This window comes from Perognathus longimembris, chromosome 1 (assembly GCF_023159225.1).
Source record: "Perognathus longimembris pacificus isolate PPM17 chromosome 1, ASM2315922v1, whole genome shotgun sequence".
Taxonomy (NCBI): domain Eukaryota; kingdom Metazoa; phylum Chordata; class Mammalia; order Rodentia; family Heteromyidae; genus Perognathus; species Perognathus longimembris.
Genome location: NC_063161.1, coordinates 52,544,901 through 52,572,828, shown reverse-complemented (window position 1 = coordinate 52,572,828; position 27,928 = coordinate 52,544,901). Strand labels below are relative to the sequence as shown.

The 27,928-nt window shown below is 53.0% G+C and overlaps 2 protein-coding genes across 2 annotated transcripts in view; both read left to right on the top strand.

Moving 5' to 3' along the window:
* Positions 1-2,837, top strand: part of Acvr1b (activin A receptor type 1B) — a 35,999-nt gene extending 33,162 nt beyond the window's left edge. The window contains exon 9 of the mRNA XM_048364138.1: positions 1,608-2,837. Within this exon, the coding sequence (XP_048220095.1) occupies positions 1,608-1,733 (126 nt within the window). The 3' untranslated portion in view covers positions 1,734-2,837. The remainder of the gene's footprint in view (positions 1-1,607) is intronic.
* Positions 2,838-13,474: 10,637 nt separating this feature from the next.
* On the top strand, positions 13,475-22,743 carry Tamalin (trafficking regulator and scaffold protein tamalin). The gene is given in 9 exon segments (XM_048364128.1): positions 13,475-13,805; positions 15,913-15,962; positions 17,725-17,779; positions 17,882-17,984; positions 19,854-19,947; positions 20,052-20,118; positions 20,227-20,293; positions 21,504-21,724; positions 21,726-22,743. Coding segments are annotated over 9 exon segments (1,188 nt in total). The 5' UTR covers positions 13,475-13,562; the 3' UTR covers positions 22,014-22,743.
* The last annotated feature ends 5,185 nt before the right edge of the window (positions 22,744-27,928 follow it).

Below are 27,928 nucleotides of genomic sequence, written 5' to 3'. Positions count from 1 at the left end.
TTCTTTAGACAGTCTTGGTCTGTAGCCCAGACCAGCCTTAAACTAAGTCATTATTGTAGCCCAAGTACTAGGATTACAGACATATGCTACCACGTCTGGCAAAAATCTGAATTTTTTTGATCGCCAACATGGTGCTACAAATGGAAAATTGCTCACCTGATCTCACATGACAGGTCACCTTGCCCTCAAGTGGCGGGTAGAGAACAGATGCAGTCTCACTAAAAATCTTGTATTAATGATGTTATGCTTAGACTTGCTTCTCATCTCTAAGACATCTTATTGTTTGTATACAAATATTTCCCAAATGTGAAAGAATCCAAAACCCACCACTTCTGGTTCAAGTGATTTCAGGTCAGGAATGCTGTTTGTACTCTTTTATGCTGTTACTGCTGATCCTTCTGGCTACCTTCTTTGTTCTCATTCACTGTAGGGTGCTCTGTGGAGGTAACAGCCTAGAGGAAATAGGCTTCCTTTGGGCCTAATGGAGTTGGTCAGCTGGAGACAGAAACATAGAGTGAGCTGGAGGGGCGCTAAACTATCATGTGGGCTGATGTGGTAGTACAGGAGAAAACCACACTTGGCTTGTGGAACAGTGGCACTGGCAGCCACACCAGCTAAGCTTTATTTGAAGTATGGTTGACAAGTGTATTATAGTTAAGGTATACACATGCTAATTTGATATTGTATATGTTGTAAAGGATTACTGCAGTCACGTTAGCACATCTGTGACCCTACTTAGTTACTTTATTTATGCATGTGTGATGAGAACATTTAAGACTCATTCCCCTCACTCCGGGCATGGATGAGGAGGCCTAAGGCATGAAGATTGTGAGTTGAGAGGTCAACCTAGGCCTGTCACAAAAAAATTAAAAAGGTGCTGGACATTGGTGCTCATGCTTATAATCCTAGCTATTCAGGAGGCTAAGATCTGAGGATTGCAGTTCAAAGCCAGCCCAGGCAGGAGAGTCTGTGAGACTTTTATCTCTACCTACCCACCACAAAACCAGAGGGGAGTTGCCTTGAGCAAAAAAAGTTTAGAGACAGATCCTGAGTTCAATCCCCAGTACCACACCAAAAAACCAAACAAACAAACCCAACCAATTCTTTTAGCAGATTCCAAGCATCTCATACAGCGTCGCTAACCCTCCTCGGCGTGTTTTGGATCCATCCTTCCTCTCCCCGCTAACTGTAGCATGTATGTGTGTTTCAGTGGAAGAGAACTGGTCTGCTCTGCCTTTGAAGAGTATAGCCACAAGAGGGCGTTTTTGCACCAAGAACATCGGCTCCCATTTTCCCCAGTGTTTTCTTGTTGCATAAGAGAACAAAATTTTCCAAAATGTTTCCTCACCGCTTCTGGTTAGGTTTACTTGAGAGCGAGGAAGAGAGGGCTGGCCTTTTACTGCAGCTTTTTTCTTCTTTACAGCCTTTCCCTTCCAGAAGGAAGAGTAAGGGGGAAAGTTTGCAAAGAATTTCCATGGTTGGAGGGTGACAGAGTCTGATAGTCTTGGCAGTAATGGGGAGGCAGCAGGGAAATGAGCCAGTGCCTAAGGGCCAGAAAGCTTTACTGGGTCAAGGTCAAGCTGATAGCGCTGCATCTCTCCTGACAGGCATTGCGGGTGATGGGGAAGATGATGCGGGAGTGCTGGTATGCCAATGGTGCGGCCCGCCTGACCGCACTGCGCATCAAGAAGACCCTCTCCCAGCTCAGCGTGCAGGAAGATGTGAAGATCTAACCTCCTCCCCGTACATGCAGCCTGGGCGGCAAGTAATGACACACAGCTGCTGTGTCGCGCGTACAGTGGAGGCCTACCTCTCGTTTCTGCCCAGCCCACTGTGGTCAGAGCCCTGGCCCGCAAGAGGGACAGAGCCTGGGAGACTCGCTTGCTCCCCTGTTGGGTTTGAGACACAGATACCTTTTTTATTTACCTCCTGATGGCATGGAGACTCTGAGAGTGAATCATGTGAGAACTCAATGCCACAACTCGAACTGGTTGCCGTGGGAAATCCACAAAACCCGGTGCATCTGGCACATAGCCAGGAGTGGTGAAAGAATGGCCTGCAGGGGGCCAGGAGGAGCTGCCCTGTGGCCAGTGCTAAGTTGCACTGGAGGTGTTCCTCTAGGGATCAGCCGAAAGTACCCCAAGGTGTCCAGGGGAGCCAGAGTGCAGCCCCTGTCACAGGCAGCTCTGAGCTGTGTGCTCCCCTCCTCACGCAGACATCTGGAGGAACTGCCAGTGGAGTCATCTGCCAGCTGTCTGTCCAGCCACGTGTGCATGTGCTGAGGTGCGTCCCTATTGTGCCTGGTCCGTGCCTCGCCTGCCCTTAACACGTGTGTGTATGTGTGTGTCTGTAGGTGCGCACTTACCTGCTTGAGCTTTTTGTGCATGTGCAGGCCGGGAGTGTGGTTGTCCTGCCGTCCGTGTGCTGGTGCCTCTGTGCTTAGTGAGCACCATCTAGTTCCCGGGGCCCTTCCTAGAGGTACCCCGCCCACCCCTGCCACGGTGGTCCTCTCCCCAGCACGCTGCTCCACCCATCCCACGTCAGCCTCTCCTCCTCCATTTCAGACTGGAACCAAAGCTGGCCCAGCTGGCCATGGCAGGAGAGGCTTTTGGTCAAAATGTGAGAGGGAAAAGGATGGGCAGAAAGAATCTTGGCAGAAATCGTGGGTGTTGTGGTCAGCATCAGCTGTGGGAAATCAGCCAGCCCGAGGGCTTCGTCCTCATCAGCACCAAGGAAGGGCCAAGGAATTCTAAGTGAGTTCTTGGGACTCACATTGGAATGTCACATCTGTCTGTCCCATCCCAGATTCTAGAAACTGCAGTGTATATTTTTGGTGGTGGTGGGTTTGGGGTGGGGAAAGGAAGGGTGGGGTGCTGAGTGGGAGGGAGTCTGCATGGGCCTTTGAGCTGGATCATCCAGTCAGGGTGGAGAGAAGAGGAGAGATTTGCATCCACTTCAGGGGCCCTGCTGAAGGGAGCAGCCTGAGCTGAACATGTTATTTAACCTAAGTATAGTATTTAATGAAGTCTAGAAGCACGCTTGTGGGTGGTGGTTTGGTCAGCATATCTTAGGTATATAATAACTTTGAAGCCATAACTTTTAACTGGAGTGGTTTGATTTATTTTATTGTTATTTTATTTTATTGGGAGGGTCTGGATTTTAACTTTTTTTTTAAATAATGTTAAGTTTTTGTAAAAGGAAAACCATCTCTATGTGATGATTACCTCTCAATCTATTTGTTTTTTTGAAGAAATCCCTGGGGGGGAAAAAAAAAACAAAAAAAATTTCAATCAAACGCACATAGCTCAATCACACTGGAAATGTTTGTCCTTGTACCTGAGCCTGTTCCCACTCAGCAGTGAGATTTCCTCTTTGCCCTGGGGGTTTGGTGTCTCTTCCATTTTGTCTCCCTCTCCCCACCCCAGCACCCCCTTTTGTGCTTGTGGCACCCCAGGCATTGGCTCAGCAAATGAGAGTCAAGTGCTGGCTAGGTCCCCATGCTGGCTGGGCCTGGAGATACCTCTGCATCAGACTGGACAGGCTTAGGTGCTGCTCTTGGAGCACTGCAAAGGGAGCTCAGTCAAGGGAGTGCCTGCTTTGAGACCGGATGTTTCCATGCTTGGTTCTGAGAGCTTTTTGAGCCTGTAATTATTGTGTTTAAAAAAGACCACTGAGGAGAGAGGATTCCCATAACTCCTCTGCAGAGACCACTGGTGGGCAGCAGGGCCTGGGGTTTAGAATTTAGAACCCCAGGTGAGGCCCCCTCCCCCCCAAAGCACTGCATTCATCTTGAGTCCTCTTCTGCCCAGGGGAGGCTTGTTATGTGTGCAGCATCCCTGCCAAAGTTGGGGAGGAGGGACAGAGCCCTCCCTGCCCTCGGCCGTCCTGTGCTCCTGGCCTTTCTATTTATTTTCCCTGTCTGTCACTTCTCTTCTTGCATCAAAGGAGATCTTCCTCTAATCCTTTGGGCCAATTTACTGGCCACCGATTAATTTCCCTTGAGTACCAATGTGTCATTAGGGGACCTTCTTTGCCCACCCCTGCTGACCTCCCACTGACCTGTCAGCCCTGCAGCAGAACCTTGGCGTTACAGGTGATGATGAACTTAAGACTCCACTGCCCTGGTCACAGCTGGCCTCTGGGATCCGCCAACGCGCGTCCACTGGTGACTCCGAAGCCACTAGCCCACTCCTTGGGGCCCCTGCTGCCCTCTGCATGTGGGTGGCCCAGCGCCCACCCTGCTACTCTCAATTCCAGGCGAGAGTTGGGAGGCGCTGAGGCCGTGGCTCTGGGCTCTGGCTCTGGCTCCCTGAGGCTTTCCTGCGGCCAGGGCTGCGAGTACCTCTGGATTCACAGACCGAGTCCGTTCCCACATCGCCATCGAGGCCCCGTGCGGCTTTCTCGGTACTTCTGTTTGTTTTTGTACATTTTATTAGAAAGGACTGTAAAATAGCCACTTAGACACTTTACCTCTTCAGTATGCAAATGTAAATATGTTGTAATATAGGAAATCTTTTGTTTTAATATAAGAATGAGCCTGTCCGATTTCTGCTGTACATTATTAAAAGTTTTATTCACAGAACTTCACTGTGCCGTTTGTCTTCCATATGGAGAATGACTGCTGGTGCTTGTTGGGGGACATAGGGGCTCTTAGGTAGAATTCCCACCCTCCCCTGGCCAGGGTCCCATGTGCACCCCTGTTTCGGTGGCTTCCATTCACAAGAGGTGCGGACCTGTCAGTCTTGGGTCTTCCTGAGACTTGCCTTGCTTAATAGAGGGTGGGCTGGATGGGGGGGGCGGTGGTATGCATTGAGCACCTTTGGGCATTCTCTGTGCTTGTCTTTGTTTCTGTCTTCTCACAAAAAAGGGTCTGAGCTGGGCAGCAGTGGCTCACACCTGTAATCCTAGCTACTCAGGAGGCTGAGCTCTGTGAACTGGGGTGTGAAGCCTGACAGTCAGACTCTTATCTCCAATAAACTCAGAAAAGCCAGAAGTGGCTCTGTGGCTCAAGTAGTACAGTACTAGCCTGGAGCAAAAGAAGCTCAGGGACAGTGCCTAGACCCTGAGTTCAAACCCCAGGACCTGCAAAAAAAAAAAGATCTAGACCCTAAGTGGTTACATTCAAGTCTGCAAGGCAACCTGAGAGCCCTCTTTCTGCTTTTGTTTTTATTCCTAGATTGGAGTATAATCCTGAGTTATGGGGTACTTAGGTAACTGAGACGGGAATCTTCGGTGGTTTTGCTGGTAGGTTCAGAGCATGGTGTATGTGTGTCTCCTGTGCCTCTTGGCTGAGGGGATCCAAAATAGCAAGTGCTAGAAGGGTGGTCTCGGGTTTACAGAATGGCACCCTGAGGATTACCTATTTACCAGGTCCCCGACTCCCCTCCAGTGCCCTCGCCAGGTGACTGTGCCTTTGAGCTTTATCACAACTGCTCCAGTCTCGTGGCTGTAGTGGGAGAAAGGACCAGACGGCCATGTGCCCTCTGAAGGTGTTTCAGAGCAGCTAAAAGGCCCTTCCACATAAGGACCCTTTATGTGAAGGCAGCCAGCATGTTTCACAAAAATACCAATTCCAAACTTAGCTCTGCCGAAATTTCTTCTACATGTATGAACTGCCTTAATCCTCAGGACAACAACTTGAGGGAATGTGGCTTAGCGGTAGAGTGCTTGCCTAGCATGCATGAAGCCTTGGGTTTGATTCCTCAGTATCACATAAAACAGAAAAAGCCAGAAGTGGCACTGTGGCTCAAGTGGCAGTGCTAGCTTTGAGCAAAAGAAGCTCAGGGACAGTGCCAGGCCCTGAGCTCAAGCCCCAGGAGTGGCCAAAAACAAAAGGCAACCCCACCATTTAAAGTGGGCATGATCCTCGCTATGGATTAGAAGAGTCAAATAAATTGCCGAAAATCTCACAGCAAAAGGAAAAGAACATCGGTCAGGATGTTGTCTGTAACCTACAGCTCCTTAGCCACTCTGTTGTGGTGGCTCTGTATTCTTCACCCACCCAGCCAGAGCCCAGGCCAGGCAAGCTGCTAGGCCTTCACTGACTTCACAAGAGTCCACAGACTGCCAGATGCACCCAAGGTCAGTCCAGGATGACAGCTCATCTCTTGGGTTGATTTTGTTTGTTTTGTTTTTGTTGCCAGTCCTGGGGCTTGGACTCAGGGCCTGAGCACTGTCCCTGGCTTCTTTTTGCTCAAGGCTAGCACTCTGCCACTTGAACCACAGCGCCACTTCTGGCCTTTTCTATATATATGTGGTGCTGGGGAATCGAACCCAGGGCAAGCACTCTTGCCACTAGGCCATATTCCCAGCCCTCTTGGGTTGAGTAAAATCCAGCTACCTTTTTCTCTCAGTTGTGTATGTGGCAGTTGATATTTTAACCTCTTAATGCAGGACCTCGTATATTTTATTTTTGGTGCTGGAGCTGGGGTTTGAACTCGGGGCCTGGGCACCATCTCTAAGCTAGTGCTCTACCACTTGCCACAACTCCACTTCTAGCTTTTCTTTTGGGGAGTGGGGGGTGGCTAACTGGCAATATCTCATGGGCCTTCCTCCCTGGCTGGCTTCCAATCATTATCCCCAAATCTCAGCCTGCTGAGTAGCTAGGATTAAGGCTTGAGCCACCAGTGCCCAGCTAGGACCTTGTATTTTTACCCTGTTAAATGTCACTGTAGACCTGTCCTTTGTTTCAGCTTGACAGTTATTAGATCCTGATTAGATAGACATGGGCCTAAAATTCTCTAGGTGTGGTTTGCAAGTTCAACCTTGCTAGTATGAAAATCGGAACAGCAGCCCTTCAGTACCTCTTCCTGTGCTCTTGGCAGTTATTGTATCTCACTGTGGTAAGCCCATGGCATAGGAGACTGAATTCATTTGAATGGTGTATTGCTTGTGATTTTGTTTCTTACATCCTAAATTTCTGACACTCAGACCGTATATGTTCAGATACAGTCCCGAAAACACTTTCTAAACACAACCAAAACAAAATTAGGAGTAGCAGAGCTAAAATGACTAGGGAACTTGGGGAGGGGAGCAAAGGTTTGGATCAAACCTAGGAACTGAGGTAGTAGGGTTTGCCAGAGAAACAATTAATGGGATATAAACACCTAACTATAGACATTGTAGGGAGATGAAGAAATTCACAACTGGTGGGGAGGGCTAGCAAATCCAGATGCACAAGGTAGGCCAGCAGGCTAGTGACGCAGGGAAGGACTGAAGTAATCAGTCAGGAGTCAGGGCAGACTCAGACTCATGGGTTAATTCAATAAAACCCTCTCCACATTAAAGAGGGTGTTGGGTATGGTCCCCAAAGGTCAGTATGTTGAAGGCATGGCACTGAACCCTTGGTGTTACTGGGGTGTGATGGAATTTAGCAGTAGAGCTTAGAGGAAGTTCTTATAGGTCAGTGGGGAAATGCCCACAGAGGCACTGTGTGGTCCCTTCTTCACTTTGTAATCCTCCCAAGGTACCCACCTGCTCTGAAGCAGGAAGGTGATCAGGCAAAGCCAAGAGAAACCATGGGAGAGTAAGACTGGATTGAGCCACACATAGCTTAAGTGGTGGAACATTAGCCTTCAGTGAAAAAGCTAAGGATTAGTGCCTCAGGACCAGAATACACACACACACACACACACACACACACACACACACACACACACACCAGTATTGGCACCAAAAACTAAGAAATGATGGAAACAAAGATAGGAATACCCAATCTTCTTTTTTTTTTTTTTTTTTTTTTTTTTTGGCCAGTCCTGGGCCTTGAACTCAGGGCCTGAGCACTGTCCCTGGCTTCCTTTTGCTCAAGGCTAGCACTCTGCCACTTGAGCCACAGCGCCACTTCTGGCCGTTTTCTGTATATGTGGTGCTGGGGAATTGAACCCAGGGCCTCATGTATACGAGGCAAGCTCTCTTGCCACTAGGCCATATCCCCAGCCCCTCAGTCTTCTTTTGCTTCCCTTGTGCGGTTGCATATGCTCACCACCATGTGCTGCTTCTCACAGGCCCAAAGCAATGGTGCACATCAGTCATGAGCTAAAACCTCCAAACTGTCAACCCAAATTAACTTTCTTCCTTTTGAACATGATTATCTTAAGTCCTTGTTTCAACGAGAGAAAGCTTACATAGAGACCTGAGGATTGTGATTCAAAGCCAGTCTGTGCAGGAATGCCCATGAGACTGTTATCTCTAACCAGCAAAAAAAAAACAAGTGGAGATGTGGCTCACATGGCAAAATGCCAGCCTTGAATGGAAAAAGGCAAGCAAAAGCAAGAGGTCTAGAGTTTAAGCCCCAGTACCAACATACAAATTTATAATAATTTGATTATTAAAACCTTCGAGATGGGCTGGGAATATGGCCTAGTAGCAAGAGTGCTCGCCTCATATACATGAAGCCCTAGGTTCGATTCCTCAGCACCACATATATAGAAAATGGCCAGAAGTGGTGCTGTGGCTCAAGTGGCAGAGTGCTAGCCTTGAGCAAAAAGAAGCCAGGGACAGTGCTCAAGCCCTGAGTCCAAGCCCAGGCCTGGCAATAAATAAATGAATGAATGAATGAATGAATCAAACAAAACAAAAACCTTCGAGGGGCTGGAAATGTGGTCTAGTGGTAGAGTGCTTGCCTAGCATACATGAAGCCTGGGGTTCCATTCCTCAGCACCACATATACAGAAAAAGCCGAAAGTGTCGCTGTGGCTCAAGTGGTAGAATGCTAGCCTTGAGCAAAAGGAAGCTCAGAGACAGTGCTCAGGCCCTGAGTTCAAGCCCCCCGACTGGCAAAAAAAACCTTCGGGCTTGGGGTATAGCTCAGTGATAGAGTACTTGCCCGTATGTGAGAAGCCCTGAGTTCCATCCCCAGGGTGTGTGTGGGTGGACACATTAGACTGGATAATTTATGAACATAAATTTATATTGTTCACTGTTCTTGGAGGCTGAGAAATCCACATTCAAAGCACCAGCAGATTCCACGTGTCAGAAGGCCTGTTCGTCACAATCGTGACTTATTAGCCCTCACCTGGCAGGAGGGGGAAGCCAGCCCCCATAACCTCCTTTAGGAGAGCACTAACTCCATTCATAAGAACAGACCCTTTCTGACCTAATCCCCCCCCCCCAAGGGCCCCATCTCTTTAATATGATTAAGTATTGAGTTCCAACATAGAATGTTGGAGGCCATCAGTATTGAGAACATAGCAGAGTATTTTGCACAGGCAAATGATGAAGTCATGTTGTCTCTGGTGCCTGCCTCCCGGGGGTGCTGTCCTGGATGGCAGAGCCCTCAGGTGGGGAATGGCCAGATGGGAACCGTGGTGGGAAGCAAGAGCCAACTCCAGTCTGGCATGAATAGGACAGTGTCAGCCTGGTAGTCTTATGTCTGCAGCCTGGGAAGGTGATGTGCAATGCTGGTCTTGGAGAGGAAAACAGGGAGGGATTAAGCAACTTGAGCAGTATGCTTGCCAAAGGGAAGCACTCTGGGCATGTAGAGGCCCTCAGAGCTGTCATTTTCTGTCTTGAGTACCTGCACTGAAATTAAGGGGTAAAAATCATATATACTCCATTTCTTTGGAAATGATGTGATGGAAACTAGAGTTTGCCTTCCTTCCTCACACCAACTCAATGTGTGAACTTGTTCTAGCTAGAGACACACTCCTTCAACCCCCATCTGATAGGCAAGATGGTCCCTAGCCTCTGGGCAAGAGATACCCACATCTGACACAAACTGCTATGTCCACCTGCTTTCTACTCCCAGTGGAGTACAAGGATCATTGGTGCCATGCTGGATCAATCCTGTGGGTTGACACACTCCCCTAGCAGAGTGCCAGCACCAACACATCATGGGAATTGTTGGGCAACAGGAGCCATTCAGAAAAACCATCACTCCCTGCTCAGCCAGCTGCCCACCAGTTGTCCATGCCTCCCATAAGAGGTGATGTCAACCAACGGGGGGCCCAGCCCCTCATTCCTTAACAAACCAGAGAACCAGCTAAGCCCCAGGCCTCCTTCTGTGGCATCAACACCCAGAGAGGAGCTCCAGCAAGCTCTTTGACCTTGCCAGTTCTGGAGCCTCTAGCTCTATGCTAGAAGCCTGAGACAGAATGAGACTCCAGAGGCCTAAACTTGTACAGCTCTGGGCTTAGGTGATTCAACCTCCTGATGCTATCCCAGAATTAAAGCTGGTCCATGGAGGGCAAGAATCAGCTCTCCTCATTTCCCCCACAAAGGTTGTTGACTAGTAGGTGCCTGGGCACAGGCTTTTCCAGAATAGAAGGGCTAGTACCTGACCTTGCAATTCACCCCTCCCCTACTACCTGAAGTCCCTACCCAGGCCACCCCTCCCCCCACCCACATCCTGAACGCCGGTTGCCAGGACAGCTGGAACCAAAGGAAAAGAAACCTTCAAGCTCACTCCAAAAGAGAGAAACCTGCTTGAGAATCATGCACAGATGGAGGACAGATGTCTCAGGAGTCCGGACCATGGGGGATTTGCAAGGAGGCGTGGAGGGGGAGTGGGCTGGTACATGAAGTTACAGACAGCCTGCAGAAAGCTCCCCACCCTAGGCTGGAAAGGGCTGCAGCAGATTGGATGAGAAAAACAGATGCTGGAGCAAAGACTGGGGCTTGGGAAGGGGCGGGGAGAGCGTGGGAGGGCAGGGACTCCTGAGCCCTGTTCCTGTGAAGGCCAGTGGCTGCCTCCCTTGCCCCTGCTGGCTTTCCCCTGCTGCAGGGCCGAAGCAGAGTCCTGGGCACAGAAACAGCTTCCTCCCTAACAAGTGGGGGATTCCAGAACTGTGACTGCACAGATCCTCCTGGGAGCCACAAGGACTGTGTCCCACCAGTCCTTAATCATGGCTACAGGTCCAGGTGGCACCCACCAGCCAACCTTTAGGTTTGGTTTGAAGTTTTTTTTCCCACCATCAAAATCATGGCCAGCAGAGGGCATTGCCATTCTATAGTGTGGCATCCTGGACACCCCCCATCCCTCCCTAGAGCAAACACACCTTCAGGGACTGAATTGGTGGTGTGAGTGAGTCAGGACTCCTGGGCTCCCCAGCCTGTTCTGCCAGAGTCCTTCCCTCCTTCACCCCTGTGACTTCAGCCCTTATGCCACAGCTGTTTTGGGGGGAGTATAAGCCCTCTGGCTCTAAAACCCCAGGACTTGAGGAAACAACACAAAAAGACAGGAGACAATGCCTCCTTACTCTGGCATCTCTGGTACTTTTCTGCCCTGTGGAGGAGGAAACTGAGTTGTGAACTTCATTTCTCCTGGTGTTCTATCACTTAGAGGCAGGGAGGCCTGCTGGTCTGCATCAACTAAGAAGGGAGTGAGCAGGGAAGAGAGAGATGCTGCCTCCATAGTGACCTGAGGGAGGACTGTCAGTCAGACTTGTTAGACACAAATGCAGCCACTTGGCCAGGTCTCAGGCAAGGAGATGACCCAGCGGATCCTTCACAGAAGAGGTTGGGCTAAGAACACTGTGGGGATCCTTCAAGGATGAGCACTGGAATGAATACAAAAGAAATGACTGCTCTTCTGCCTTGGCCACCCCTCCCCTTCCCCACCACCACACACGCCAGCCTGTCAGGAAGAGGCAACAGACGGTCCAGGGGTCCATCTGTGCTAATGCTCACAATAGAGTCCCATGTTTCCCCACCGACACCCTCTCCGCCACTCAGCTGATGGCCACTTGGTGCTCCAAGGAGGAGGTGGGACAGGAAGGCCTGGAGGGAGGGAGCTCTTAGCTCCCACAGTGCCCAAGCTTCCCCTGCCTCCCACCCCACAAGCATCCTGCCATCTGGACTTGTGCAATTACTGAGGGCTGGAGGAACACTCCCACCTACCCATACCTCAGTGGGGCCGGGGGCCCAGAGGTGTGGGGGTGTACGTGGGCAGGAGACAGTCTGTGAGACTGAGCCAGACTGGTGAATTGAGACAGACAGCCTCGCCTGGCCTCCCCAGGTGGGTGTGGAGTCTGCCCCTTTAAACTCCTTATACAAAGCACACAGAGATGTCACTCCCTGTCAGACCAAAGGCTACTCCTAACCCTAGCACCTAGTGGGCTCCAGGTGGTGCAGAGAAGGGCTCAGAGGCAGAGTGAAAAACTGAGTAGGGCTGGACAATGGTGGCTCACACCTGTATCCCTAGCTACTCAGGAAGCTGAGATCTGAGGATCATAGTTTGAAGCCAGCCCAGGTAGAAAAGTCTGTAAAACGCTTATCCAGCTAACCACCAAAAAGCCAAAAGTGGACATGTGGCTCAAAGAGTAGAGTGCCAGCCCTGAGCAGAAAAAGCCAAACAGGAGTGAGAGGCCCTGAGTTCAATCCCAGTACCAGTGCACACATACATACATGATACCCTCGTGCACGCACACACACACATTCTCTCTCTCTCCCTCTCCCTCCCCCCGCACCTTGACATACAGATCTGAAAAGAGAAGAGAAAAGAGGCAGGGACAGTGCAGTCCAGGCCTTGGTGTAGTGAAGCCCAGGCTTGTGCTGACGTCCTGGGTGAGTACACACACACACACACACACACACACACACACACACGGCCTTCCACTTCCTCCTCTCACTTCTTATTCGGGCACCATTGACGACAGACTTGAGCTGGGTCATCCCAGCCTCTCCTACAGCCTGGCAGCCTCGGTAACCAAGAGTCTGAGGAATGGTCCCTAAGACAGGGTCTGAGGATGGCTCATCAGTTCTGAGCACTCTGCTTGGGCACATCCCCAACCCCATGAATCAATCCCACTGTAAGGAATCTGGGAAAAGGGGGCCTGAAGTCCAGCATCGCAGCCCGTAAGTTTATCTTGCAGGGACTACTCCATCCCGAAGGAGAGAGCTCCTGCCAGAATCCTCTTCCTGCTTTCAGCTTTCCACCTTCTCCCATTCTCCTGGATGGGGTAGGCAGCCTCTTTCAGCAATTCTGGGACATTGGTGTAGAGGAGAAATTCTGGCCTTCTCATGCCCTGTTGGGCTTCTGCCCAGTCACTTCAGGGGTGTCTCCACTCTCCTCCTTCCCCTACACAGCCCCTTGATTTCTCTCCACTGGCCTAAGGTCTCCTGCTGGAGATTTTAGATCTCGAATCTTCTAGGGGCTCCTAAGCTTTCTCTCTGTGATCCCTTATGTGCCCCTTTGTACATGAATTGCTAAATCCATCCATTCCCAAATTTCAAACTTCGTGCAAAGGCCCTTCCTCCACAGATCCTCCCCAGTTATCACACAGACCCCGGCCCCTCCCTCAAATAACCGGTCTCCCATCCCCCCGCCCTGCTCAGCCCTGCCCTGCTGCTAGGTTTCCACCTTGGGGTTCCTCGGTGCGCTGGAGTTTTTCCCTAGGCTGGCATGTCTCCGCGCGTCGTAGGCGGGGCTCCGAGGCAGCGGCCCCCCCGGGGGCGGAGCCTGCGCGCCCGGGGGCGGAGCGTGCGCTCCGCGGGCGAGGCCACCGCGGGCTGCCGCCCCACGCGGCTCCGGAGCCTATAAAGGGAGGCGACACGCGGCCCGCTCGGCTGGCATCCCTCCCAGCTGCCTCCAGCGCCGCCTTGGAGGGGCGCCGGGCCCCGGAGCCATGACCCTCCGCCGGCTCAGGAAGCTGCAGCAGAAGGAGGAGGCGGCGGCCGCCCCGGACGCAGCGGGCCGGGCTCCGGACTCCGAAGCGGCTCCCACCCCGATCCCGGCCTCGGGTTCTCCGGCTGCGGCGGCCACCCCCGGTCCCTCCGGCGATGAGCTGTACGCGGCGCTGGAGGACTACCACCCCGCCGAGCTGTACCGCGCGCTCGCCGTGTCCGGGGGCACCCTGCCCCGTCGAAAGGTGCGTCCTTCTGCGCCCAGAGTCTGCGCACTCTGGGTCCCTGGTTCAAGACCTGCTCAACCCCACCAGCGCCCGATTGACCCCCACCCCCACCCCGCCACACAGGACCCTCTCCTCGGGGTCCGCTGGTTGTCCCACATTGTCCAGCCCTCTGACCCGAATCGACTTCCCTCGGCCCTCTCCAAGAAGGCGCAGAACGACCCCGTCGGGGCCCCACGACTCTAAAGGCGATGCCCCCCCTCCACCTCCCTGCCGCCCCCAACCTCTCAAGTCCACTCTCCGCCCTCGCCGCCCCAGCCCCTTTCTCTCTTCTTCTTCCCTGACTCGGTCCCAACACCCCCTTTCTCCGACCCTCCCCATCTGGCTGATTGCTCCCCACGCCCGTCTTTCCCCTACACGTACCCTGCCCTGCCCCTCCAGGGCCAAGTGTCCTGAAGCTCCCGGGACACCCCCCCCCCCCACACCAAGTTTTTCTGTAGTTGGGGCCGGGAGGGCTGGGATGGGGGTTCCCTCCTCTGCACTTCCTAGACGAGTTAGGGTGCCCGGAGCCCCAAGTGAAAGAGACACTGGGCTGGGTGGCCGCGCCGCGTGCCGCCTCTGGCTAGAAGAAGTACGTGTTGGGAGAGAGCACACCCTTCCGGAGGGGCGCTCGGATTCTCGAACTCGGGGCCTACTGCCTTGCCCCACCACCGGGGCGCGGGGTGGCTGCGAGGGCACCGCTCGGTGGACCTCAGCCTGGACCGGACGCGGTGGGAGGCGTCGCGGGGCGCTCTAGGGGCAGGAAGGATGCGGGCCGCACCCGGCTGCTGCGTCTCCCCCTCCTTGGGGCTCTTCCTCTGGCCTCAAGGACCGGAGCGCTCTGGGCTCCGAGACCCGAGACTCCCAGGTTAAGGAGAGAAAACTGGTGGCCTTTCTCCAGGCAGCATCCCCACCCCTTCTTCAACCCCCCCCCCCACACACACACAATGAGCAGTTTGTTGAGAATTTGCATTTTATGAAAATCATTTGAAAGACAAAGGGGTCGCTCTGTGGCTGCCTAGTCCTTCCTTCTTGGCCCTTTTAGGAAATGCACACATAGCCCCAAGCTAATCTTTGGTTCTGGAAAAAGAGAGCCCCCACCTCTTTCTTGTCTTGGGGCCGTTTGGAGGGTGTGTTAACTGGAGCGCTGAGCTGGAAGACCTCGGGCAGTTTTGGTGTTTGGAACCTTGGAGAAAGCTGGTCCTGGATGGGGCTTTCTTCAAAAACCAAAATTTTCGCAAAAAAAAAAAAAAAGACATCACTTTGCACTTATTCGGGGTCCAGAAAAGGCAAAGTTCTTCAGCTTTGTCACCCCTTCTCCCAAAAAGAACCCCCGATGTCATTGCTTAAGTATAGTGACACAAGTTTGGCCTCTTAAGATTATTTTTTTGTCTCAGAAAATACATGGTAATTTGAGAGACCCAGGAGTGGCTGAAGATAGTTGGCTACCTGCAGCAAGGATGGGCAACTGTTCTGAAGCAGACTTGGCACCTCTGTCCCTTCCTCTGCCACATTCTGGGCTTTGACTGCCATCTCTCCAGGCCTGGGCCTGACTGAGCTCTCCCAAGTCCCTGGCTTGGTCATTAGATGGAGACTGAACTGGCAGGGGCTCCTTGGAGTTCCTTGATAGAGAAGCCTATGGGCTCCCTACCCCTTTTTGGATCTCACTGGGGAAGAGCCCAAGCCTCGGCTTTTAGGGTCTGGAAGGTCCAAGCCCCTTCAGACATGGTTCCCTTAGGGGTGGAGTGAAGACCATTTTAGAGTAATGATCCCTACTAGCCAGGACTTAGAGGGTCATGAACCATCTAAGGTAAACCTTGAGGGGTCATCTGGAACACAGGAAGACAGCTGTGTCCCCAAGGTCCCAGGAGCCAGGGGTAAAGCCTGGAGGGAATAGTAATAATTACAGTCAACCAAGATGTATCAGCTCCAAAACAGGTGTGGAGCAGGGAAAGGGCCGCCAGTTGGGACATGGAGTGCTGTGTCCAGAGCTGGAGGCAGGTGAAGGACCTCTTAAGAGTGGGGCTCCCAGCTTCTGCTCAAGGCCAGCCCCCTCTCACCTGTCTCCCTTGACTGTCTTCCTGCCCAGGGCTCAGGATTCCGCTGGAAGAACCTCAGTCAGAGTCCTGAGCAGCAGCGGTGAGTCACCCCCATCCCAGCCTCTGGTGGTCCAAAAGATGAAGTGCTGGGGTGGGGAGGGGGGTGTTCCACACACACAACACAGCATTTAACCCAGCCCAGGGTGTCATTCCTCCACCCTTTCCCACAGCTCCCCAACTGGGAATGAGGGGCAGGTGGGGGTGCACACTGTGTGCAGGGGTGGCAGAGAAAGGAGGTGGGGACTTTTGAGTCATGAGGTAGTCCTCAGCCACCCCCAGTCCTGTCAGTTATCCCCTCCCTGGAGAGATGGGGATCTGCGATCTGCAATGGGTGGAGAGTGAGGGCAATAGCTGACAGCTGTGGGATTGCCCTAGGCCTGGCCTGTGGGGCTTCCCTGGGAGCCTGCCCAGGCCAGCAAGCTAGGGCCACACTAAGACCAGCGACTTGAATCTGACCAGCTCTGAGCCTAGAACCTTATTATTCTGTGGCAGTCCACGAAGGACCAGAGGTAGTCAGAAGTAGGACTTACCCAGGACCTGGGAGCCCACAGATTCTCTGCATATGTCCCCTCGGTGATTCAGTCCCGATTTCTCCTGAAAGGAATCAGCAAAGCATGGCCTGTTGGCCAGACTCAGCTAACAGTTGTTTAGATTCATTTCTATATTTTTCAAGGGTTGTAAAAAGAAAAACAAAGAGCCATGTATGACAGAGGCCCTATGAGGCCCACAAAGAAAGCTTAAAATATTTACCATCTGGTCCTTTGCAATAACCGTTGGCTGTCCCTTCCAGAAACCCAGAGAATATAGGGATAGACATGGAACTTCCAGGTCTGCCCCAGGACACACAGAGGGAAAGCCCTCAGATGGGAGGTGGGAGGTCAGTGCAAGAGGGTGGGGGCATGTGGGTCAGGCTGGAGGCTGCTAGACGCCAAGGGGCCTTCCAACAGGGCTTTGACGCTGCCTCTGGCTGGCGGGAAGGAAGGGGGTGGGGTGGGCAGAGGAAACTCTGGGCTCCCCCAACAGGCGAGGATCTGGAGCAGCTCCAGACCATTGTGTCCAGCAGGCAGGCCCTCCCTGCGGGAAGGGGCGGCCTCTTGCTCCCCTCCCCCAGTCCTCACATCTGGTGGGCTGGCCCCACCACAGCTGGGAGGAGCAGCTGTGGTTTTGTGCTGAGCCCTCGTGACTGGCCTCTGGGGGTGGGGCCGTCCTTTCTCCTGAGCCGTGGAGCCAGGAGGCTCCTGGCTGGGGCTGAATTGGGGACCTTAACTCATCAGAAAGTGTGGCCTAGAGCTCAGTAGAAGGCTGGGGGGCCACTAGCCTGCCCCACTCTGGGGCCAGCCATCTCTGATGCTATATAGCTCCCCTCTTTCCCCCTGAAAAAAAAAAAAAAGAAAAAGAGACAGATTTATTCTATGTGTAGTTCCTTGAGGCCAATTTCAGTTGAGTCTGGAAAGACATTCCAAAAATCTGTGAGTGACTTGTCACTGGAAACTGTGGGTCTTTCTGGCATGTTCTAAGCTAGACTTCCACATCCTTGGGGACCAAACTATGGAATTGCTATGCTCCTACTTTTTATGTTTGTTTTGTTTTGAATGGCTTTGGTTTGGTTTGGTCTTTGAGACAGGATGTCATTACATAGCTCAGTCTAGTCTAGAACTGTCTATGTACGTACGTAGCTCGGGCTGACCAGGAACGCCCCACCTTCCTGCCTCAGCCTCCTGTGGGCTTGGATTGTGGTGTGCACCACCTGACTCTGCCCTGCTTCAGACTTCTAGTAGTCTTGACTCCTGTGTCTCCTGCAGGAAGGTGCTGACTTTGGAGAAGGAGGATAACCAGACTTTTGGCTTTGAGATCCAGGTGGGAAAAATGGGGCATGGAGGGGTCAGGGGTCAGGAGGCCATCCTGAGGGACAGGTGGACCTACCTGTCCTCAGCCTGAGGGTCCCCTTGTTTGTTACAGACGTACGGCCTTCACCACCGAGAGGAACAGCGTGTGGAGATGGTAACCTTTGTCTGCCGAGTTCATGAATCCAGCCCTGCCCAGCTGGCTGGACTCACACCAGGTGGGGCCTGAGCCCAGGAAACAGGGCACAAGGGGGCAGGGTATGAGTTTAAAGTGTGAGAAATTACTCCTGAAATCCACCCTTCTACTCTGCGAAGGCCGGGGAGTGAATCGATGAGAGTCTGGGCTTTAGATCTATGGAACTGTGATCTTGCACAGTCCTATCTACAAATGGGGGTAACGACACATCATTACAGCACAGCATGGTGGAGGGGGGTGAGGGTATCCATGGGCACAGAGCCAGAGTCTAGTAAATGGTGATATTACTGCTGTGCTGTTGATCTGCCTCCTCCTGACAGTTGCAACTCAGCATGGGCTGTAGCTAGGGCTGGAGCAGGAGAAGCATTCCACTGTACTTGATATGAGCTGGGAAGGTCTACCCTGCCCCAACGCAGCTCAAGCTGGGACACCTAAGTTAGATCCTCCTAAGAAGGAAGTGAGCCAGTGGCTTACGTCTACAGTCCTAGCTATTCAGGAAATAAGAGTCTTACAGAATTGTCTGCCCCAGATGGCTTTGAGCTTTGATCCTCAGATCTCAGCCTCCCTAGTAGCTAGGATTACAGATGTGACCCACTGGCACTTGACTCCCTTGGGTATGAGCTACACAGAAATTCTCAGAGAAAACCAGGGGCCTAGGAGGGCTCAGCCTTTGGGGAAAGACCTACCTGAGGTTGTGAATATGTGAGTGCTTAATGCATCCTAGTGTACCTGGTCCCTAGGCAGAGACAAACCATTGGACACTGTAGGCAGGGAGAAAATGACTAGTGTTTTTTGTTTTTTTTTTTTTTGCCAGCCCTGGTGCTTGGACTCAGGGCCTGAGCACTATCCCTGGCTTCCTTTTGCTTAAGGCTAGCACTCTGCCACTTGAGCCACAATGCCACTTCTGGCCGTTTCCCATATATGTGGTGCTGAGGAATCGAACCCAGGGCTTCAAGTATAAGGCAAGCGCTCTTGCCACTAGGCCATATTTCCAGCCCCGACTAGTGTTGGTTTTTTTTCTTTGTGAGTTAAGGATTGAACCCAGGGCCTTGCATATGCTAAGCAAGAACTCTGAGCCCTAGTATATATTTTATTTTATTTTATTTATTTATTTTTGCCAGTCCTGGGCCTTGAATTCAGGGCCTGAGCACTGTCCCTGGCTTCTTTAGCTCAAGGCCACTCTGCCACTTGAGCCACAGCACCACTTCTGGCCTTTTTCTATATATGTGGTGCTGGAGAATCGAACCCAGGGCTTCATGTATATGAGGCAAGCTCTCTTGCCACTAGGCCATATTCCCAGCCCTGAGCCCTATTATTTTAAGACAGAGTTTTGCTAAGTTACCAAGGCTGGCTTCGAACTCTGAATTCTCCTGTCTCAGCTTCCCAAACAGTTGAGCTTACAGGCCTGTACCTCTGTGGGTTGTTGTAGCATGTGCCACCATTAGTTAGGGTAAAAGAGATGTCCAGAAGGTCTCCTTACAACTTTGTATGAGGGAGGGAATGAGGGAAGGGCAAGAGTATTCCTTGAAGGCAAGGTGCTGGTGACTCACACCTGTAATTCTAGCTACTCAGGAGTTTGAGATTTGAGGATCGTGGTTCAAAGTCAGCCCAGACAGGAAAGTCTGTGAGACTCTTATCTCTAATAAACTACTGAAAAAGTTGTGAGTGCATCTGTAATGCAAGTGGTAGAATACTAGCCTTGAACAGAAGAAGCTCAGGGATAGCACCTTGGCCCTGAGTTCAAGCCCCAGGACTGGCACACGTGTGCACACATGCGCACGCACACACATACATGTTCCTTGAAGTTACTGCCCCTTCCTGGCCAGCACAGGGGCCTGAATTCTTCCTCATGCCCTGTGGCACTGATGCTGACCTCCTCTCTGCTGGGCAGGGGACACCATTGCCAGTGTCAATGGGCTGAATGTGGAAGGCATCCGGCACCGGGAGATTGTTGACATCATCAAGGCTTCTGGCAACGTTCTGAGGTATGACGAGGAGCCATGATGCCCGAGGGTTCCTGAGCTTAGACACATTCATGTTTTTCCTCAGCCCCTGGGCTCACTCCCCCTTTGCTCCCTCATTTCTTCAGACTGGAAACTCTATACGGGACCTCAATCCGGAAGGCAGAGCTAGAGGCCCGCCTACAGTACCTGAAGGTAAGGGGCAGTGTATGAATGCCCAGCTCCCAGCCACCCTCCTGCCCTCTTAGGGCTCCCTGGTTAAGCAAGTCCCCCTGACGCTGGGCTGGGGTGTGTGTCTTGCAGCAAACGCTGTACGAGAAGTGGGGAGAGTACAGGTCCCTGATGGTGCAGGAGCAGCGGCTGGTGCATGGTGAGTGGATTGGGGGTGGGAGAGGCTGCCTGCTCCCTGTGGACACCCAGTCTGAGTGCGGTCCCTGCTGGCTACTGGACTTCTGCTCCCTCTGCTGGAACTACTACTTTGGGCATCACACAGGCCTGGGCTGCTGTACCATCCTTGTTCTCACAGTCACCCTCTGGAGCAAAATGTGGCCTTGTATTGCCTCCATTTTCCAGCAGCACAGAGCTTCTCAATCCCATTGCTGGCTCTTCTGTCCTAAGTGGTCCTCGGAAAGATTCGAGTTCATAAACCAGGCACAGTGGCTCAGGCCCATTATCCTAGCTTTTACCCAGAAGGCTGAGACCAGAGGATCATGATTCAAAGTCAGCTCAGGAAGGAAAGTTCGTGAGACTCTCATCTCCAGTTAACTACCAAAAAGGCTAGAAGTGGAGCTGTGGCTGAAATGGTAGAATGCTTGCCTTGAGTGAAAAAGCTAAAAGCGCTCAGGTCCTGAGTTCAAGCCTCAACACCAGGAGAGGAGGGGACTGAGTTTATAATTCAGTTGATTGTGTGTGCCCCAGTTGTGGGACTTGAACTCAGGGCTGTATTTGTTTGTGGTTAACTCCCTACCACTTGAGCTCCAGCTCCACTGCTAGCATTTTTTCTCTAATTAAAAAAAAATTATTAGGGGCTGGGGATATAGCCTAGTGGCAAGAGTGCCTGCCTCGGATACATGAGGCCCTAGGTTCGATTCCCCAGCACCACATATACAGAAAACGGCCAGAAGCGGCGCTGTGGTTCAAGAGGCAGAGTGCTAGCCTTGAGCGGGAAGAAGCCAGGGACAGTGCTCAGGCCCTGAGTCCAAGGCCCAGGACTGGCCAAAAAAAAAAAAAAAATATATATATATATATATATATATTATAAAGGTGATGTTACATTATATAAATCAGATGAGTACCTTTTTTTTTTAGACAATGTCCAATCTTTTTTTTTTTTTTTTAATTTAAATGGCTAATTGGAGGTATGAGTCTTGTGGACTTTTCCTGCCTGGGCTGGCTTTGAACCTTAATCCTCAGGGTCTTCCGAGTAGCCACCGGCACACTCAGATGAGAGAGGTTGGGGTTTGGAGTTGGGCCTCCCAGGACCAGGGCTGTGGTTCGCAGGCCCGCCAGTGGCTCTCCCACTAGGGCCCTAGCCCCGGCCCCTCGCTCAAGGCCCTCCCCGGTGTCTTGTGCCCCGGCAGGGCTGGTGGTGAAGGACCCGAGCATCTACGACACGCTGGAGTCCGTGCGCTCCTGCCTCTACGGCGCCGGCCTGCTGCCGGGCTCGCTGCCCTTCGGGCCGCTGCTCGCCGCCCCCGGAGGGGGTCCCCGCGGGGGTGCCCGGCGGACCCGGGGGGACCCCGAGGACGCCGCCGTCTACCACACCTGCTTCTTCCGGGGTGCCGACCCGCCTGCCACGCCGCCCCCCGCCGCCGCCCGCGCGCGCCCCGGGCCTGGGCTCCGCGGAGGCCCGGGCGGCCTCTGGGCTGGGGCCGGGGCCGCGCGCCGCGCTGAGCCGCAGCGCCAGCGTGCGGTGCGCGGGCCCGGGCGGCGGCGGGGGCGCGCCGGGCGCGCTCTGGACTGAGGCCCGCGAACAGGCCCTGTGCGGTCCCGGCCTGCGCAAGACCAAGTACCGCAGCTTCCGCCGGCGGCTGCTCAAGTTCATCCCCGGACTCAATCGCTCCCTGGAGGAGGAGGAGAGCCAGCTGTAGGGACCAGGGGGGGCGGGCAGGGAGGTATTTATTTATTTATTCCTTGTGGCAGCCAGTGCAAACCATGAGGGGAGGTGGTGGTGGTGGGCGCGCCCGGCCCACAGGACCCCAGGAGCCCAGCGCCTCGGGAGAGGGTCCTTCTTGGCCAGCCAGGCTTGGCCTGGTTCATGGCTTACCTCTACCCGGAGAGAGGGGAGCCCGGGTCCTTTCCTTCTCCCCCTGGAAAACCACAGTGGGGAGTAGAATCGGCATTCCGGATTGGGAGACGTTTGGGGGCCAAAGATGAGCGTGCTATCCTTTAGTCTGGGTCAGTAGTGCCTTGTGGGGTGTCCAGGAAAATCTCCCCAGTCTCAGGTGGGAGAGTCCTGTCTCATGAAGCCCTCTCCTCAGCTTTACTTGCTCCCCACCCTTGTCCTTGGGGAGATGGGTTGGTCCCCCTACACACACACACACACACACACACACACACACACACACACGGTTCCAGCAGGCCCCATGGGATAAGGTGCTGGTCCTCCTCCCTCTGACCTTGACCTCTAAGGGCTTGCCCCCCTCCTAGGGGCCTGTAACTAAGTAGGGTCCTGCCAGGCAGGGGTCCTGGGTTCTGTAGCCCCTTGGGGAACAGGGCCGACAGATGGGTTCAGGTGGGATGGGCCAGCACAGACTGTTCCACTGTTTTGCCTATGTTGCTTCTGAACCACAAAGTGTATAAAATTGAAGGTTTTTTTTTTGCATCTGTGTCAGCGTGGTGACTGCCTGTGGGGGAGGACTGGGCTCGGGCAAGCTCTGACTCCACCATGCACCCCCTCCACACACATACACACACACACACACACTATATTTTATTCCCCTCCCCCTTCTTTCTTTTCTTGCAGCCTGAGGCTAGGGAAACCATCTGGGAGATTTTAAGGGGCATGAACAGGCCTGAATGGAGGCCCCAGTGCCTCGTGGAAATTGGGTCTTTTGTTTGAAGAAACATCTTTAGCTTCTGCTTTTTCCTTCACAGTGCCCACAATGTGTGGTGGGGGCCATGCCTTAAGTCCTTAACTCTCCTGGCACCGGTGCTTGGTGCTTCTCTCTTGCCACCATATCTGAGGGGTGCATCGAGGGCAGAAGCCAGAACTGCCTGCGACTTGGCCATTAGTCACTGTCCAATAGACTTTCATCACCTACTCTTTCCCCTGTTCTCTCAGAACAGGATCCTGCTGGCCTTCTTTGCTGTGCTGGCTCCTCCCAAAGGTGTTTTTGTTGTTGTTGTTGGTGGTGGTGGTAGTACCAAGACTTGAATTTAGAGTCTGGGAGCTATTCCTTACCTTTTTTTGCTCAAGGCTGGCCTGCTACCACTTGAGCCAAAGCTCCACTTCTGGCTTTTTGCTGAATAATTGGAGCTGTGAGTCTCATGTATGTTTCTGTCCATGCTGGCTTGGAACTGTGCTCCTCAGAGCTCAGCCTCCCAAGTAGTTAGGATTGCAGGTGTGACCACCCTGGCACCAGACTTCCTCCCACAGTTGGCTCCTTCCATGCTCACACTGCCCAGTGAGGCTTTGCTATCCAGACAAACATCCCATCCTGCCCACATCTGTCACAGCCTCGTTTGATTTCCACCACCGTGCTCATTGGTCTGATTCACTGCTTCTTACTTCCTTGAGGTGGTCCAACAAATGACCTTTCCAGGGCCAGGCAGCAAGTGAGCAGAGCTGGGCCTGGGCCTCCAGGGTCCTGCTGCAGTACACCCAGCCAGGCCTCCGCCCTGCCCTGCCCTGCCCTGCCCTGCCCACTGTATTTGCCTCCTGGGTGAGGCCCCTGCTTTCTCCCTCAGCTGTTTTCTACTCAGCAGTCAGGCTGATCTTTTCTTTTTGTGTGTGTGCCAGTCTCTGGACTCAGGGCCTGAGCACTATCCCTGGCTTCTTTTTGCTCAAGGCTAGCACTCTTCCACTTGAGCCATAGCGCCACTTCTGGCCATTTTCTATATATGTGGTGCTGAAGAATTGAACCCAGGGCTTCATGTATACGAGGCAAGCGCTCTTGCCACTAGGCCATATTCCCAGGCCCCAGGCTGATCTTTTCAAAACGGACTCATCACAATGCGGGAAACCCATCATAGCTTCCTTGAACTAGTGGGGTTCAAATTCTTACTGTGGCCCATCCATGACGTGACCTTCTGAGCAGAAATTACCAAAAGATGCCCCTACTCCTAGCCCAGCAGGCCCCTGCTGACCCTTTGTGCAGTGCAGCTCCTGTGACCACTGGGATGCCCTGCACGAGGCCCTCTTAGGTCTTTCAGCTTTTCCCAGAGTCTCAAATTCTGACTTATCCATATCCCATATTTAAGCCACATGTATGCATTCTGTTTCTACTCCTCTCTGTCAGCTCCCTCCTCTGCTTCTCTCTGGCCTTTGCCTATGCTGTTCCCTCTACCTAGAATACTCTTCCAGCCTGACCCTTCCCACTCAGCTTCACACCGCCTTCTCAGAGAGGTTCCTTGAACTGAGCTGGCCTCTCTCCATCCTTCCTATTCTTGATGTCAAGCCTCCTATTGGTTTTGTGTTTTCTTCCCAGTACTTTCTCCCGCCTGGTCATTAGGCTGACTTGCCCTTGGGGAAGCTGGAAGCTTCAGCCTTGCTTAAAGTTGCAGCTCAGGGCTGGGGTGGAGAACCAAGTGGGGTGAGGTCCTGGCTTCAGTCTCCAGTCCTGGCAACATAAATAAGTAAATACATAAAAACCAACATGTGACTCATCAAGACTTAGCTTCAGCTGAAGGCAGAACCCGCCCACAGCAGGTGCTCTGTGAAGCCCTCCCTGTCAAACAGGGAATATCCCTTCCCTTTGGGCCACCCTTGCTGGGGGTGGGGGTGGGGAAACCACTACGGCCTCCCTCCCCACCTGCCCCACCTGCGGGAAGGGAGAGTAGGGGGTGGGGTGGAGGGAGATACCCCTTCCTCTGCTCCATCTGCACCTGGCATCTGGGGCTCCTTTAGGGAAGTCCCCGTGGGGCTCCCATCCTGGGGAGGGGGGGCGGGCTGCACCTGGCCGGCCTATCCTCCTGGGTCTGGAAAAGGGATAGTTGGTAAAGAAAATGGAGCCTTCCCAAGATCGGTGTTTGAGCAGCTGCTCTGCGGTGAGGACACACCCAGGCGGGGGAGGGAGGGAGGGAGGGAGGGAGGGTGCTCACACCTTGGTGCCCAAAGCCCAGGGCTGCCAGGTGACCAGCTGCCTGGGCTCTGCTCCTACCTTCCAGGGAGGGAAGCTGGCTTTCTCCACTCCAGTAGGCCCCCAGGCTGTGGTCTCCACCCCTCACCCAGATGGATGGGGGCTCCCGGCTAGGAGTCCCTGTACACCCCGGGTAGAGGGAGGAGGGGGTCCAGGGAGGGGCCGGATGCCACGCCTCAGCTGATGGATGACGGCACCCGCACAGCAGCCTCCTGCCGTGTAGGTGGGTGACAGGGAGTGACTAATGTGTGAGCTGCGATGCTAAAAATTAACCCGGGGATCGTGTTTGGCGGAGGGGGTGGGGGTGGGGGGGGAAGGAGCCGGGATGGATTTTATGTAGTTGGTATTCCCTGCCTCCCTCCCTCCTCCCCTCCCACCCGCCTTCTGTGCTACCCCAGGCTGCTAGGCGCCCTGCCCCAGCCCCAGGCCAGAAGGCCCCCTCCCAACTCCCGGGAGGGCCCCCACAGAGCCCTGCCTGTACTCCCACCTCCCCCTGCCCCTTGTGGTTGGCCTCTTTGCTCAGGCCAAGGGAAATGGGCCAATCAGAGGCAGCCAGGGCCTGGCAACAAAGCCAGGTTATCATCAGCAAACTGGATTTGGGGGCAGCTGGATTCGCAGGCACCTGCCATAGGGGGTGATCTCCCAGATCACCTCGGTGTGCAACCACACTGTGCAAACCTCTTCCACATCCCTCACCCCTGGCCTCGAAACCTACCTGGCTCGTGTATCACAGTACTGTCTCACAGATGCACAAAAAGAGTACAAGGCTAGAGTGACAGAGCTGGTCCCTGGAAGACCAGGGGTTCTCTCTACTTGGCCTCCACAGCCTGTGGTTGGGAGAAAGAAGGCTTCCTGAAGGAAAAGGGTATGAAGCCAGGGTCAAGGAGATGGTAAGGAATAGATTGAGCCTGTAAAGCTATCATGGGATTTACTTGTGGAAGGAGAGTACGATAGGGAAGGTTTATGAAAGGCAGGACTGGAAAAAGCAGCATCTGAGATGTGCCAGTTCTCAGAAGGAGGAGATCAGATTCAGAGAGATCAAGGTGCTCTGCTGATATGAGAGAGGTGAGAGCATTCCCATTAAAGCAGGAAAGCGAGGAGAGCTCTTACAAGTTCATTCTGAGGAATCAGCTTGAGCTTAGAAAAGGGCACTGTTGGCACATGTACGAAAACCTGCTAGAAATGACCTCATGCTTACCCCTCATTTTCCCTCTAGATCAAACCAGAGAACCTGACTGAGCTGAACGACAGCAAAAGGAGAAGAGATGAAACAACAGAAGCACTTTCTGCTCATCAGACATTCCTGAAGCTGGGGAAGTGAGGTAGGTTGTGGGATTTCCCAAGGTCAGGACAGACGTCAGGCTGTCTGGTTTGGGAGGTCACCTGGGGCTGCAGTGATGGATAACATGATCTTAAGGAGGAAATGATTCCCTCAGGAAAGGGAGACAGGAAGAAACACAAGGCTACAGACCAAGGAAGGTTTGGAGAAAGGGAGAGGAGATGCTGCGGAGAGCAGGGGTGCTGACCCCTACTGGTGACCTGAGAACACTGCATCGTGGAGTCCTGGCCACGAGGTCTACATAACCCCACTGCTTTCCTTTCCCCAAAGGAAGGGAACAATAAATATGTGGCCTGAGCTGACCCTGGGCCTGGCTGAGCCATGCTTCAGTGATTGAAGGCAGGTATATCCTCAGGAAGGAACGAACTATAATCTCAGAACCTGAGCCTAGCACTAATGACTCATGACTGTAATCCTGGCTACTCAGAAGGCTAAAGTCTGAGGATCATGGTTTGAAGCCAGCCTGGGGAAGAAAAGTCATGAGACTCATCTCCAATTACCCCCCCCCCCCAACACACACACACACACACACACAGAGCTGGCAGTGGAACTATGGCTCAAGTTGTAGAGTGCTAGCCTTGAACCAAATAGCTCAAGGACAGCACCCAGGCCCTGATTTCAAATCTCAGTACTGCACACACACACACACACACACACACACACACACACACACTTCTGTAGGCTGGGTTCCCTTGATCAACTGCCAGACACTGGGGTTTTTGCTGAGGGAGACCTCCTAAACCTCTGCCAACCTTTCCTTTCTAGAGACTGGCCTTTCAGGAGCAAGCATGAAAATTTATACACAAAGTAAAGCCTATGCAAACACTGCCTGCGAATCTCTTTGCCCTCTGCTCCCCTCCAGAATATCACTCAGGCTCCCCAGAGCTGCTCTCAGCTGCTCTGCAACCCCCTTGCCCCCCTGTGACAGTTCCCCCAAGTCTTAGCACATAGAGCACCTGCTGGAATCCTCCAGACTTTGCTGATTTCTCTGAGTGAATGAATGTGAACCGTATGGTTAAACTACAGCAGCTAATTGTATGGGGAATATTTGCCAGTAGCTGAGTCTTTCTCATCCCCTTAAGAGTGTGATCCAGGGAGTGGGCTAGGGCATTGCTATTCTGTAAAAGCTCTCCAAAACTGGGTGCAGGGCTGGGAATATGGCCTAGTGGCAAGAGTGCTCGCCCCATATACATGAAGCCCTGGGTTCGATTCCCCCGCACCACATATATAGAAAATGGCCAGAAGTGGCTCTGTGGCTCAAGTGGTAGAGTGCTAGCCTTGGGCAAAAAGAAGCCAGGGACAGTGCTCAGGCCCTGAGTACAAGGCCTAGGACTGACAAAAAAACAAAAACAAAAAACACCCCAAA